Here is a 16,037-nt window from a genome sequence, read left to right as displayed (position 1 = left end):
ACTTTATAATCAGGTGTATGATTTTTCTACTTTCAGCCTCACCTCTCAGGAAGAATATCTGCAAATAGAATGAACGAAGTGTACAGTTTGGCTACATTCATGCAAGGAGATTTTTCTCTGGATAAGCATTCTCTCTACCAACAAATAGAAGTGTAGTTAACTGCCTAAAACACATCTCAGTTTTTGAATACCCAACAAGTACCCCTCTCCCCCCCGAAAAAAGAAGCCAGCTGTAAAGTACCATACTTCATAGGCGGAGATGATCAGCTGGAGAATGTTCCCAGAGTCTTTCTGGAGTAGCCCTACTGTAGCTCCAGGAATGAGTTTTGCATAATTCTGTAAACAAAAAGAAGAAGTCAATCTTTGCTCACTTTAATTGAGAAATGTCAAGTGTGGGGTTCCGCCTGCTGGTTGAGATCACTTTTATTTAACCGGCTGTGGCAACAGGCTCCTGAAAACAAACAGACGTTGCTCCTGAGACTGGAGCCCTGCAACCTTCGCACAAGGGGGAAATGGACTGGCCAGCGTCGCTGCTGGGAAATCTAGTGTCAGTGACGGCCTCGGTCTAGGGCTGTGATCTATGTCATGACAGGAGTCAAGTCTTAAGTAATAATAACACTTAGGTCACATCCTCCTTTCATGGGGTGTCTTTGTCCAAAAATTCTGAACATACTATCAGGAACTATCTTCTCTTTTTTTGTAACAGTGCAGAAACCAAAATTGGGTATACATGGGCCCTTGACTGCCATCAGCTCACTTTTTTAGTCATTGAGTCCAGGGGTGTTTGTCAATCGCTTGGTGGAGAAAAGGTGTGAATTGTTGGCTGCTTGTTACCTCCTCCCTTCCCAGCGGTATTGAGTGCCTCGGATCCTCCCTCTACACCACCGCATCCCCACCTACATTGCTTCTCCTGAGATGTGGTTCCCACCTGAGTAGGACTCACCCATTTCTTCAACACTCCAGGTACTGAGCATGGCCAGGGAATGAGGCATTGCAAAGAAGGGAATTTTCCCGACCGTTGATAACTACCCCTCTCTTAAATTTTATGTTTAAAACTATTTGCAAACAGAAAGTTGTCTAAAGCGTACTGCACACGCCCCTATTTTCTCAAATAAAGACTCCAAAACATACTTTGATGTTCTTTTTCTTGAAGAGAAATAATACGTATCAATAATACCTATAGCTCCATAATCATCAAAAGCTTCTAAAGTCCATGATAGATCACACCCGTACCAGGTGGGCCCCAACTGCTATGCTTTTGCTTCTTTTATTTGTTTTTAAATAGTTTCCTTCTCAAGACTATACTTTCAGGGATCATTTCTATAGTTTGTTACTAAATAGTTTCCTTCTCCTTGTTAAGCTATAAGGTATCACTTGCCTACCAATTTACTCATTTGCTGTGGCATCGACAACATCTATTAGGTCGGCTTAATATGCTGTGAAAAGAGACAATCACTCTTTTTGTCAGCTGCGGTCTTCTAAGTTGCTGTGTGCTGTGAAATCAGATGGCTGAATGTATTAAAATTGTACATAGAAAAGAGAAGTAAGCTTTGAGTGAAGGATTTAGGGCAACTCTGTAGTTCAAACATAATATTCTATTCTTATTCCACAGAAGATTTAAGTGGCTTAGGATATACACAAAGCAAATTTACAACTAATCGTTATCATTCATCATCGTTGTGATAGTAAGTAACTAAATCAGGACAAGGAGGACCAAGGAGAGGAACAAATGAAGCCAGGGCGGCATGGTCTAGGAGGCCCCACCCACTTGCAGAGGTGGGCACTTGGATTAAGTCCAAGCTTCCTACGCCTCTTGTATTAAAAAGCGGCGGCAGGTGGCGGGGGGCGGGGGAGGGCTCTGTTTTTAATCTGTGGGTTTTGTTCCTCTTATTTCAGTGTTCATGGTTGTGTTCCAATTTGCATTTGATGTAAATCTGAACCCTTGAAAGTGTCCGTTGTCCCTCTCTGCCTGGACGCTGTGCTTTATTATTGAAGGGCCGTGGGCAGTAATCCAGGTAACGCTCTTCCCATCTCTCTGTGGCCACATCCCTGCCCGGTGAAGCTGGGCCCCGCTCTGTTTCCCTGAGTCAGGTAGAACTTGTCAAATACAGGGAAGGCACCGGTTTATCAACTTGCCTTTTCAAATAAACACGTCAAAAGGGCCGTGAAGCGTGAGGCCTGTGGTTAACGGGGAATACCTAAGTAGGAACTTGAGTTTCACTCAAGTGGAGCTGGAATGTGTGTAAATTTGACTAGTCCCAGAAGCGAAGGCAGAGGGAATCTTTAGAGCTTGACAAGAAAAGGTTTAAATCCTTTTGAAAAAGAATTTTAGGCTCTTAGCATTGCATAAAATTGCTTTCCTTGAAAAAATGTCCAGCTATCCCCGAGGCTGAGGTCTAAAGGGTATTTTCCATAAGCACTAATTCAAGTGGCCTCCAATTTTGGGGTTAATTCTTGGTTAACAAAGCCAAATCCATGTACTTCCTAGAGCATAATTATGGTCCTACATGTGGTATGTCATTTGGCATTTGGCTATTAGGACAAGTGGTTTAGCATGAATCGTATTTCCTGATTGCCACTGGGGCCTGGGGAGAAAGGAGTTGGCCACCAGCAGCGGTGCCCAGTGACAACACTGACAGTTGTGTAGGGGGAAACTATTAATTAATGCCTGGATGCTGATTTCCCCCTCCAAAACATTGCAAATAGCTAACTAGAAGCATGGACAATTTGGCGTCCTGATCTAACACTGTAAAAAATTATACTTTAAATCTTGTAGTGTTATGATTACTGTAAATATCATGTGTCAAATGCCTTTCTTTCATTAAATCCCTAAAGTGCTATTATAAATTGTCCTGATTAAACACGTTTAATGTTAGAAAAAAGATGCTTTTGCATGCCTGGATGTGATAAATTATAGCACTGTAACTATAAAAGATGACTGTTGGATATTAAAAATGGTGAGCTCTGAAAACACGATGTTACATGAGCTGATGAGAAACGCAAAATCCTCTGCTTGGGCTTGAATTTCTTGGGCTTGAATTCCCTGTTATCTGTCCATGGATTATCCTAATTATGGATTTTCTCCCCTGCTTCCCACCATGCCACCCAGGAGTTCCTGAGGTTGCTTTTCTCATCCATGTTTGCAAGGTTGTCTCCTGCTGATTACTTTAGTTTTCTTAACTTTTTTCATCAAGCCCTTTTTATTTATTCACTCTGCCCCCATCTCAAAAAACAAAAACAACAAACTTTTTTTTTGTTCCAAAAGTCTCCTGTCAAGGATAGAGGGTAAGATATAGACAGGGGGTCATTTAGCGGACAGGCATGAAAGGATACAGAAGAAAGCGACTGAATTCACACCTGCAAACTCTCAGAGGCTGTCTCCAAGTTCAGTGCCAGAACCAGCTGTCAGGTGTGTGCTCCTGCTTGGCTGAGGGCAGAGAACCAAGCAGACACACCTGCTGTCCCAGCTGGCCGTGGGCAGGCTGTTGCTTGGCTTTCTCTTTAAAAAGACTCAGATTGAGGACCTGGGCAAACCTGGCTACTTTTGATGCTGTTTTGGTGCTCTGGCCCTTAGAAGGCATAGATCCTGACAGTCACCTTCCTTCCTGCTTTGCTGACACTACCTGGTGGGTTAACTCTCATCTTCAGGTTTCAGAGCCTGGCTGTGTCCAGGAGCTGGTCTCTCGTGAGCTGCAGTTAGTAACTTAGAGGGCCTTATAACAGGATGCAGAGGTCCTCGCAAGCCTCCTGATATCCCCAAGCACCTCCTGCCTTTGGACACATCTTCCGAAACCCAAGCTCCTAGAGGGTATGTTGTCACGGGGACTCACGCACAGCTGGGGGAAGTAGCGGGAATGCGGGGAGAGGACCACATTGCTCGTTGTCTCCTCGGTCCCATGTAGCTGGCTGTTCTGGTGCAATGAGCCCGCACTGCAGACAGGGCTAAAGGTGCCGATAACGATCCTCTTGCCGCCATCTGGGAAGAATCACTGGAGCTAACACTCGCAATTAGCAGTGCCATCTCTTTCATCCTTCAAAGAAGCTCTACTATTTCGATTTCATTCTTATCTTTGTTTTAGTGCCATAATACTGAGGCCCAGGGACGTTAGTTACCTTGCCCATGGTCATCCAGCCAGGAAGTAGCAGAGCTGGAAACCCACCTGCCATGCCCTAGACTCAGTGATGGCGAACCTTTTGAGCTCGGCGTGTCAGCATTTTGAAAAACCCTAACTTAACTCTGGTGCCGTGTCACATATAGAAATTTTTTGATATTTGCAACCATAGTAAAACAAAGACTTATATTTTTGATATTTATTTTATATATTTAAATACCATTTAACAAAGAAAAATCAACCAAAAAAATGAGTTCGCGTGTCACCTCTGACACGCGTGTCATAGGTTCACCATCACTGCCCCAGAGCCAGGTCTCTGAACCAGGACACTGATGGGACATGCCGACATGGGCAACGGCTGTTGTGGTCTGGTGATGTCCTAGGCGAGCCTGATGGAGGTTCATAAGGAAGCCTATGTTGACTGATGTATTCGTTTCCGAGGGCTGCTGTAACCAAGTACCACAAACTGGGTGGCTTGAAACAACAGAAACTACTGTCTCACAGTTCTGTGGCCAGAAGACGGAGAGTAAGTGTTGAGGGCCCTGTTCCCTCTGAAGCCTGAAGGGGGACTCTGCCCTTCCTCTTCCTCACTTCTGGTGGTCGCAGGCCATCCTTGGCTGGACTGTGCATCTCGCTCATCTGCCTCCACAGCCACATGGTGTTCTCCCTCCTGTGTCTCTGTCCCTGTGTCTCTTCTCTCCTCTTCTCCTAAGCACTCTCCAGTTGTGCTGGACGAAGGGTCCACCATGCTCAAGGGCGACCTCATCTCGACTAATTACATCCAAAAGGCTCTCTTTCCCCACAAGGCCACAGTCTGAGGAACTAGGCATTCGGGCTTTCCCATAGCTTTAGGGGGAACACAATTCAACCCCTGACATTCTGCTCCAGTTCTTTTGACTTTTTTAACCTTTAAACCTGTAGCTTGAGCTGGGAAGTGAGAACCTTGTCCATTCACAGAGCTAATAAGGGGTACCACGGGTCTCCACTGCAAAGCCAGTGCTCACCCTGCTCCACCAGGCCCTGCCAGGAACCGGTGCAAATGCCAACAGCCATCAAGGGGGAGTCTCCTGAGAAAGACACAATAATGATGCCTTGTATTTATATGCCGGGGCTTAGAGATTAAAGAACACGTGTGTGCCCAAAGCAAAAAGAAAGGAGGAAAAAGGGTTGTGGCTGTAATCACTTTCAAACTGAAAGGCTACCTCTTGAAAGAAATGTAGGAAGTAGTGAAACCATAGAGGTCAAAATTTTTTTTTTTCCTCGGGGACTGTATTGTGCTATTTATCTGGTCAAAGGAAAATAGCTCTTTGCTGGTGACGCCTTGCTTTTGTCAAGCAGTGAGCTTGTTCCAGAGCTAGGAGCAGGCTGCATGCGCTGGAATAAGCCCTTCTTCTGAAGGTAGTCAGAGGGCTTTCTTCCCGTGAGGTCTTTCATCCCTGTGAGGTTTCATTCGGCTGGTTCTCATGTTCATTATCGGTAAATGCAGGGCTCCCAGTATTATGCAAAAGTTTACCCCCAGGTTGGACTGTGTTACGAGGACACCCAGGATTCCTAAAAGAATGTGTAATTGTTTCTGGCACGAGGAAGTGTGAATGTCTGTCTCTGGGTTGCCTGATATTTGCTTTGCCTTCAGGCTTTCAATTGTCAGCATTCCACAGCAGGCAGGCAGGATGGGAGGGTGCTAATTAGATCAGGTGCTTGATGTTGAAGTCTGCACCAGCAATGACTAGTAGTCGGCTTCGGAATTTTGGAGCACTACCTGTCTTTCTCCCAGTCTGCCCCGGAATGTAATTATCTTGTCAGCCGAGGAGCTGTAGCACACAGCTGAACGAGTGATCGGCAGTAGTACTGGAGTGATAAGGCAAGACAAATGGACCCGCCAGGCGTGACTGTTGTGAGACAAACAAGTGCAGAGAGGCGATGGAGAATGGAGACTTAAGAGAACAAAGAAGCTACATGGAGTCCTTGTTACTGAGGATCCCACAGATCATCTCTTAATAAGATTAATCTGCCTTTGGAGAGGAACTGCAGACCTTGTTGTGGAATGCAAATCCCAAAGCTTTAGAAAGTGCTTTTAAAATGGGAAACCACATTGGGGTCATTAGCATGCTCCTTTGCTTTGCAGACCCAATGGCAGGTAATAAAACTTTGAAGGATGACTGCTGGGAGCACAATGAAGAGGAACAGAAAAGAGAAAGCAGGTGTATGTACAAGGACTGCTAAAGAGAGAGTGGCCCCACGTTACTTGAAGTGTGCTGGGTGGACTGGCAGCGGCGGCAGCAGCAGCAGCATCATGTGGGGGCTTGTGAGAAATGCAGAATCTCAGGCCTTGGTCCAGACCTTCTGAATCAGTCTGCATTTTACCAAGCTCCACTGGTGACTGGATATACCAGGGGAGATTCTGAAAAACACTGGTGCCTGGCGTCTCAGACCCAGAGATGCTGATTTAATTGAATCAGGGGGATGCCTGGGCATCGGGTTTTTTTTTAGAAAGCTCCCTAGGCAATTCTAAAGAGCACAAAAGTTATAAATGTTGCTGTGGCAATTTGGAAAATAAAGGTGTCATGTTCTGAAACTTGTATTCAGAAGGGATCCTCCGTTTTAATATAGTTCAACATTTTATTGACACCTAAGACATCTATTCTCCATTCAATGACAAAAGTGTTTTTGGATGCCTGTTGCCCACAGAAGGGCACCATGCTTCTACCCTTGGCCTTTAAGACAGAAGGCCTGATTTTACCCTATCTCTCCCACTTCCTCTCCTACAACAGCTCACATCAACCAACTAGCCTTTTTTTCAGTTTCTCAAACACACTGAACATTGAGTCCTTTACTGTTCAGGGCCTTTGTACATGCCTTCGCCTCTTGAAAACTTTTCACTTCAGGTTGCTGCTTCATAATTATACCAGTGAAAAGCTTGCTTTCTCTGACTCTATCTTAATTCTAACCTGCATTTCTTCCAGGGCTGTTAGGCTAATAGCTCCTGCTGTAGATATACTAATTAACTAGAGGAATTCTGCTTGAGGCTTAAGTTTTCACAAGAACAGCCTCTTGCCAAAAAGTGCCTTTCCCGAAGAATTAGGGGAAAATGTACAAAATAATGACTATTTATCAAAGATTTACAGGTGCCTCCAGACCAAACTCAAATAAGTGGGGGGTCAACTGACTGGGGAACAAAGAGATTCAGGGAGTTTTCACTCTTCCTTGGATCTGTTGGTGCTTAGATGTTACACACCTTTTGTCCCTGGCCTCCTCCCTTCCCTGGACATAAAAGAAGCCTAAATTCTGGGCCCTCTTAAGATGGATTTGTGGAAACTGTAAGGCACCCCCATCTTTTTGAGTTGGGCCTCCTCAATCAATAAACTTTTCCTTACTCCAAACTCTGACGTGTTGAATATTGGCCTTTGAAGTGTCAAGCACACAAACCTTGAAGTGGTAACATAAACACTTCCTGTAAGAAGTCTTCCCTAAAGATCCTATTGAAGTAAGACCCTAGGCCAGCCGTGGGCAAACTACGGCCCGCGGGCCGGATCCGGCCCATTTGAAATGAATAAAACTAAAAAAAAAAAAAAAAAAAAAAAAAAAAGACCGTACCCTTTTATGTAATGATGTTTACTTTGAATTTATATTAGTTCACACAAACACTCCATCCATGCTTTTGTTCCGGCCCTCCGGTCCAGTTTAAGAACCCATTGTGGCCCTCGAGTCAAAAAGTTTGCCCACCCCTGCCTAGGCTCTCTCCTTTCATTATTCACCATCTCTGCACAAAGTTCTTTCCCAGTTTTTAGTTAATTTCCCCCAAATTTTTAGATTTTTAGTGTGAATGTGTCTCAAATATTACATGGGATGTACTTATTCAGGAAATTATTTGTTGCTTATTTGAAATTCAAATTTAACCCTGCATTTTTATGTGCTAAATCTGGCAATCCTATAGAAAAAAAGTAGGCCAACCTTGAATTAATGAATGAAATGTCCCCAAACTGTTCAAACTCAACCATATTTTGTGTTTCCAAAATTATCTGTTTACTTTTTGAACATTCACTATATAGGGGCAACCAAATATTGAACTATTAATTAATTAATACTAGCCCCTTTGTAGCAGATTCTGGGCTCTTTCAGATAATCATATTATAGGCGATTCAACAGACATGACTAATGCAAGGACGATGGGCCAGGTACAGAAACTCACCAGGGCAGAAAGCCCCAGAGGCCTAGCAAGGGGCAAAACTGGGAAAACAAGAGCCTCACACCCAGGGTAACCTTTCCGCACCTACCATATCACAGTTCGGACCCCTGATCTTTCATATCACTAGTCATGTGGTTTAGAGCCCCTGACCTTTTCCTTCCTAAATATGACATCTAGGTCTCAGTTGTGTTTCAGCTCCAGGGCCAGAAAAACAGCAGAACCAGACAAGTCATACCATAACTGCCTCAGGACCAGGTACATTAACTAGTGAGCCCCTGCCCTGGTAACAGCTAATCAGGGGAGGCCAGGACCCTGAAAGAGCACACCTGGAAAGCTGATGAATATTCTTTCAAGACCCTTCCCTGTGACCTCCCCTAAGATTCCCACCTGCAAGGGAGAGATGAGCTCAGGATGAAGGACTCAGTGCTCACTCTCCCCCCGAGGCACAGGCCTGTACCATTCCTTCCCCCCTCCTTCCTTCTAAGGTAGCCCACAAGACCAGCAACCAGGGGAGCAATGGGCAGCTAAATGGACAGGTTTAGGTTAACCCCCTAAACCTGTCTCCAAGGTCCCCCTCTCTCTCTGACTTCTCAGTGAGCAAAAGCAGCCCAGCCTAGGATCTCCTGTCACTTCTGTGCCTTTCCTTGTTTCATTGTCCTAAGTATATTTTTGCTGCCGCCAATAAATTCTTACTTACTTTGTCTCTTGTTTAAAATATTTCCTTCAAGAAGACAAGAACCAAGTCCCCGCATCACCAATAACAATTTGGCACAAAATTAAAATATATAATACTCCCAAACTCTTATGTAAAATATATAGTACTCCCAAACTCTTCTTATCACTGTAACTTGTCCCTGGTGCCTTGATGCCGTATGTAACCGTTCAATGGGCTCTGCCACGTGGAGAATGCTTGCTTGCAGTTAGACTCCTGCAGGGCAACCCCAGCCAGAGTGAGTTTCCTTTAAGCAGAGCTGTCATTTGGACCAGCCAGGGGGGGCCAACTGCAACCACAGGCCAGGCTTCAGGGGGTCTACGGGTAACTGCATTAAACAGGAGTCCTGCATCCTGTGGGCTCTGAGGTGGCATTAAGGAGGTAATCGCACAGCTTTGAGCACTTTGCAGTATGGTGAAGAGTCTTTGGAGAAACTGAGTTTGTTCACAGATGTTGGAGTCCTCACCAACGGGGAATGTTCAGGCATACGAAAACATATACTAGAAATAATTTGTTGGTCCTGTTAAAGTTATCACATGAACATGTAAAAAAGTAACCAAGCATCATGGGACTATGTAAAAAAGTCACCTGGTAAGTAAAAATGTAGTAACTGTGATGTTCTGGAGCTGCTGGTGGGAGGAGGGCAAGTTTGCTTTTATTTTAAAGCAGGCGCCCTGTGAGGATAGCAAACACAGATTCCGAATTTGGTACAATCGCCTTGATTTCATTTAATGTTATTCTTGTCAATAAAAGTGAGTGTTTGACATAGAACTAAATGCAATTTTTATGCCTTTATAAAACTGTAAATATATAAACTCATTAAAAAATATGAACATACTTAATAGGTACAGTATGATGCCAATTATGTTAAAATATGTAAATGCATTCAAAGAAAAAAGAGAGGACTTATTCTAAAATGTCAAGAATGGTTAGTTATGTCTGCGTGGTGAGTTTTGAGTGATCTTTATTTTCTTCTTTGTGCTTTTCTGTATCCCCATTTTTCCCCCTTTCAAATAATATGTTAATTTTACCATCTGAAGAAGTAATTTAAAGTGTGTGGTGGGGTTTTCTTTTTTTGGGGGGGGTGGTTCACACTCCCTCACTGTCTGTAGGAGAGTAACTGATACAACATTTGGAGAGCCCCTCGGACATACCCAGGTGAGCCGAGGATGCCATTCCCCTGTGACCTGGGACTTCACGTCTAGCAATGGCTCCTCAACGGAGAAAATGTATGCAAGGATGTGCATGGCTGCAACATTTGTAATGCTGCACAAGTGGAAGAGATCGATGCCCTCAGTTTTAGGATGAACACATTGCAGTAAATACACTTAATGGAATATGCATGGCCCTGGAATAGAGTAACAAAAGCTATGCATGTCTCCATGGATAAGCCTCAAAAACATAACAGGGAGTACAACAAAGTGAATGCAATTAATGCCACAAAACTGTATTCTTAAACATGATTAAAATGGTAAATTTTGTTATGTATATCTATACTAATAAAAGGGTAATATGCTAATTAGGGCAGACGTCTTCTGGACATCCATCCGGATGTCCATCCAGACAAAGCCACAGCAGCTGTGAGGCCTGGGGCTCACAGCAGCTGTGAGGCCTGGGGCTCACAGCAGCCGTGAGCTCACAGTAGCCATGGGCTCATGCAGCCAGAGCCCCAGCGGCTGCGAGTCCCAGGGCTTAGGCAGCTGTGAGCCCCTGCAGCCGTGAGCCCCTGTAGCTGTGAGGCCCGGGGCTCAAGCAGTCGTGAACCCTGGCGGCTGCAAGGCCCGGGGCTCAGGCCTCACAGCTGCCACGGCTGGCAGTGGAAGCAGCAGCGGGATGATGGGGACAGTGCCTTCCCTTGATCAGCCCAGTCGCCTGCCGCAGCGAGGCCAGACTGCAGCTTAGGCCCACTCCCCATGGTCCTAAGCCATCAGTAAGACATCCCCTGAGGGCTCCTGGACTGTGAGAGGGGGCAAGCCGGGCTGAGGGAACCACCCCCTTCAGTGCATGAATTTTCATGCACTGGGCCTCTAGTTTTACCATAATTAAAGAAAACCCTGAAATATAACATTGAGTCAAAAAACAAATTGTAGAAATAATATGAAATTAAACTCATAAGCCAAAACTATGCAATTATTTATGGATGTACATATAGTTTTAATAGTACAAAATTGTAAACACTTGAGTTCAGGATACTGAATTTATTTCTATGGGAGGAAAGAGGGGGTGGGGTTGGACAGAACTGGGCAGTTATACAGCAGGCAACTGCATCTGAAATATTTTATTTCTTTAAAAATATCTGAAGCAAATATGGAGGCAAAATGTTGAGATTTAAGAAATCTGCATAGTAGGCATATGGATGTTCATTACATTACTCTATTTTTCTGTGTGCTTAAACTGTATCATAATAAACCTACATCCTTTGTCAGGCCTTCCCTCCCTCCAAACCCCCTTAGGTTGAAACAATAGATAGTGATTACCATAGGTAATAGCTGTTGTAGATGGTTGACCAATGAAATCATGTTTCATAGCCTGCTCATACCACTCAGAACTTAAATAACCCATAAGGCGGAATCCAAATGTCTCTCTTTTTTCAAATCCACACATTTAAAACTGGCTAAATTAGCAGCAACATCAAAGGACCCTAGTGTTTACTGGCCTTGAAGGATTCTGCCATTTATAAGAATCTCACCTATCAGTTCATCTGTCAGGCAGCTCTGCTCTACCCTTAGGCTCTGGGCTTTCAGTGACTTTCGAAGTCAGTTACTATAAAAGGCTGGTAGTCTAGTGGCTATAAATTAGCAAGTTCTTTCACAACATCAATCCACGTTCAATTGCACTTTAACTCAGTGGTTGAAACTGTGGACTCCAACTGCCTAGGTTCAAATCCTGGTTCTCCTATGCAACCTGCTTTGTTATTTTGAGTTCTTTTGTCATAAAATGGAGATTAGATGATAAAATGAGTTGAAATACTTAACCCCAGGCTGCTACCTAATGAGCCCTCAGCAGACCTTCTCCATTATTCTCATAATCATAGTTGCATTTCATCTCTGGCCCTCAGTTTCCACCGCTGTAGAGTGAAGGGCTTAATTCAACACTTTGGTACTGATAGCATCAAAGGTAGCTTATGATTGCCAATTAATTTGCAGCCCCTTCTAACAAATAGAAAAGAGTAAAAATATTGACAGATATGAAAGCTCTGGCTCCTCAGCAAACGCTCTGCCTTGGGGTCTCTTTCCAGAACGCAACTTCTGAAATGCCCTTATCTTATTCTTTAGACAAATGATTGATCTACAAGTCTGCTCATGCTCTATGAGACTTATTGAGGCAGGCACTGTGTCTTATTCTCCTTTATAGTCAGACACCCTGGTTCTTTGGAGGAGCTCATGAAATGTTTGATGAATGGATGAATAAATGAATGAACACAATCAATAATGTCTTGGCTTCAATTATATGCTAGACATTCTGGGTGTTGTATAAATCTTGAAATATGTAGGGCTTGTATTGATGCAATCCCATGTAATAGTTCTACATGGGTTGGCTTAATAGGCATCTCATGAAGACCCTATTTTAAATCTGTATCTTTTTTGTTTTGTTTATCATCTGGATTACAAACCTTTGAGTTCTTTAGAAGAAAAGTACTATATGGACTCTATGAGATAGCAACTGATGACTTTCATGATTGCGATGTATTAATCAGACTAGAAAATATTTCTAACAACTTTGCCTTGATAATCTGAGGATGAGTTTTATTTCTGAATCCTCCCTCTCCAAGAGAGGTTTTATCAATGATGAAAGTGTAGGCAGCTGGCTCTCCTTGGCCTTTGTTCCCAGAACCTCAATTAGAGAGAGAAATCAGAGTCCTTTTCATTACACCTGAATTAAAAAAAAAATATTAACTCCATGGATATTTCTCATAATCCACACATTTTCTCTATATTCTTAGATGATTTTATTTTTTCTAAAAGCCTATAAATTTGGAATCCCCAATTATAGGATGGGATTGATAGGATAAAGAACAACTTTCTAGATCATGTTCGAAAATTAGCTATCTCACAGCTAAATATATTTTATCTGAGCAAAGATCATCGGAATCCTTCATGATTCCCACCCTCCAGGCTGAGTCACTGACTATTAAAGCTGGAGGTTGTGTGTGTGTGTGTGTGTGTGTGTGTGTGTGTGTGTGTGTGTTGTGTGTGTGTTTTGTAAAAACCAAGGCCAGAAATAAAGGGATTTTCATCCCATCAAAATTGTTTTGATCTTTCCCAACAGTGAAGATTCTAAAACAAAACAATAACAAAACAGCTAACAAATAGCAAAGGGATCCAATTTTTGTTTTATCTTCCTTCCTAATTTCTCTTTCACTTTTCAGCTCTCTTGCTACAGTGAAAAGCTCAAAAGATAAACAAAAAGAAGAAAGAAGGGGTGATGTAAAAACTGGGTTATTGATTCCTGAAAAATTGAGACTCATATATGGTCAATACATTTCACAAGCTACAAGAGAACATCAGGCTCAGAGCATATTGTGGCTACTCTTCATGCTTTTTTTTGGATATGACGACCGTCAAGAGGGCAATTGCTCAGGGGTCTCCTTTCATGGGCTCGTAAGGAGGCTCTGGAGCTTTTCCAACAGTTTGGTACTAAGACTGATGGCAAAGTACTTCTTTCCTCTCTGGTGCCTCTGGGTCAAAGTGGAAGGGGAGTGCGATGGGGTAACCCAGGCTGCAGGGATGGCAGTAGCAAGGGTCAGGCCCCCGCTGCTCTTGTACGTGGGCTCCTTCAACTGTGACAGGTAATTGTCACCCAAAACTCCAAGTCCTTATTTAGAAACTTTGACTCCATTTGAGAAAAGATAAGGTGCTTGCATTGCAATTTTTGGAGAATTGGCCTAAACAGGTAGATGAGCAAGACTCGGCTTTCTCCTTAAAGAGCTAATAATCGAGGGCTTTTTCCCCAGAGAGAAGTCCTGCGGTGGTATAAAAACCTGTTCGGGTGCCCTGTCCCCATGCTGTAGACACATCACTCTGTCCTGATAACGATGGGCATGTCAATTAGTGATCATAGGTGTTACTGACTAAACTGGCTGTGTCTATTGCCAATATATCTTGTTTACTTCCCAGGTGCTATGTTTCAACATTGCATCATAAATACCAGGTCATATAATAATTATTGTTATTAACTTCACAAAACTCACACTTTCCAGGCAGATGTAGACATTTTGAAAGATATAGGCCTTTTAAAACCTTGCAAATAATACCAGGTGATTAATAATATAATGTAGTACAGAACACCGATTTAATTGCTTTTTAACTCAGTGTCTCACTAGAAAGGAAAGACTGATAAAATTAGATAGTTGGGGTTTAGTAGCCTGATACTATCCTAATGTAAATTAATAGTAAACATTTGAAAACAACAGAGGAGGTTAAGACATTTTTTTTTTAAGCTTGGATAATTAAACCCTGCATCAAAATGGTATTTAGCACTAGAATATAATATACTACCTACTGCTCAGTCTATTATCTATCATTATCTTTTGAACCCTGTAATTGGACAAAGAGGAAACTATTCATAATAATCAGTTTGTTCAAAATCATCTGTTTGCTGGAGTCTGGGGGTGCACATTGCAGTCATATTGAACTGAGGTGAAACTGCTTACTCCCTCCTTTCCATTGTTTGTTCATCGCTGTTACCACAAAGTGCAGCAACACTACACACCTGGGCAGTCCAAAGCATCGTACCAAAATTACCAAAAAAAATAGTCGTTTTTCCCTGCATCCTATGAATGGGCAACATAAGTCTTATTTGCTGCAAGACAGGATGTCATTGAACCTGGCCCATCCCCTGTCAGGGGTGTATCACATAATTATGCTTAACACAGCACTGGGGCAAGCAATCTGTCCTCTGGAATTTCCATTAGATTCAACCATTTAGTGGCTTTATTAATCCTAGCGCTGGTTTTATTTTTCAGTTATTCTTTGGTAGTTATGTTCCTTCTATTACAGCTATCCAAACATCGAGATTGCACGGGGTTTCCTGTACACATGTAAATCTAAGAGATTTAAATAGAAAAGCAGCACAGGCCATTATTGGTCTATTTTCAGTTTTCATTATCAATAAAACAAGACATGAGCATTTTCATGCTGTGGGAAGCCTTCAGGGAAGTGCAATGATGCTGTCATTATCTTCAGACCAGGCTGCCGCCTGCGCCACTGATGCAAATGCAATGGCGAGTCCAATAAAATTAAAATAAAATCATGAAAGGATTGGAGTCACAGAGTGGGCTGCTGACCTGGTCCCCTGCATGGCTCCCTGAAAATGTCCCTTTGAATTTAGCGGAACCTGGATGGTAAAGACCACAGATCCTGACAGAACATAAATTCGTCTCGTAATAGCATTAGCAGGCAGTCAAATAAATGTCCTGCTGTTACATTAGAGACAGGCTCTAATCTGGTGTTTTCCATGGAAATGATCATTTTCTTTGCAACGGGAGAACAGAGGATGCAACTAGCTTAAACCCGACAGGTTCTGTTTTGCCATATAATTATTTTTCACCTTCTTCTGTCTTTTAAATAGCAGTTTTGAGGAGCTGTATAAATGAATTGTGAGTATTAAAGACTATTACCAACATGAGTTATGGGTGTTTATGTTCATGATCATCAGTCCTGTTTCCCTGACTCTCCTTTTAAGAAAAGTTCTTTTTTTTTGCAACCCTCCTCTCACAACTAAACAGGAGCCCTGGTGTGAAGGAGGTGTTGAGACCCCCAGGGTCCTCTCATGCTAGCCTTAAGGATCAAAGGCAGAATAGACTCACTATTGTATTTGTGTATTGCAGCTCTACTACTTAAAACCATTGGCAACAAGTATCACATACTAAAGAGCCCTAAGAAAATGCCCAGATCAGGTGAACCCACGTGGTCTCTGAGAACAAAGGCCTCGAGTAGGCAGCTTGATTGCAGGGGACTTCCTTGGTTTTCAGCAGAAGGCAATCTCACCTGGAGTACAATACCCTCCTCTCATTAAAAATGCAAGA

At 43.0% G+C, this 16,037-nt stretch overlaps 1 protein-coding gene across 1 annotated transcript in view; it reads right to left on the bottom strand.

Annotated features, from left to right (window-relative positions):
* Positions 1-16,037, bottom strand: part of ITGB6 (integrin subunit beta 6) — a 73,096-nt gene that overhangs the window by 35,626 nt on the left and 21,433 nt on the right. Inside the window, exon 9 of the mRNA XM_081096321.1 lies at positions 247-336. Coding sequence (XP_080952447.1) covers positions 247-336 — 90 coding nt within the window. The remainder of the gene's footprint in view (positions 1-246; positions 337-16,037) is intronic.

Source organism: Myotis nattereri (genome assembly GCF_964212035.1).
Source record: "Myotis nattereri genome assembly, chromosome: 7".
Lineage (NCBI taxonomy): Eukaryota > Metazoa > Chordata > Mammalia > Chiroptera > Vespertilionidae > Myotis > Myotis nattereri.
Note: the sequence above shows the minus strand (reverse complement) of the source record. Positions and strands in the feature narration are given on the sequence as shown.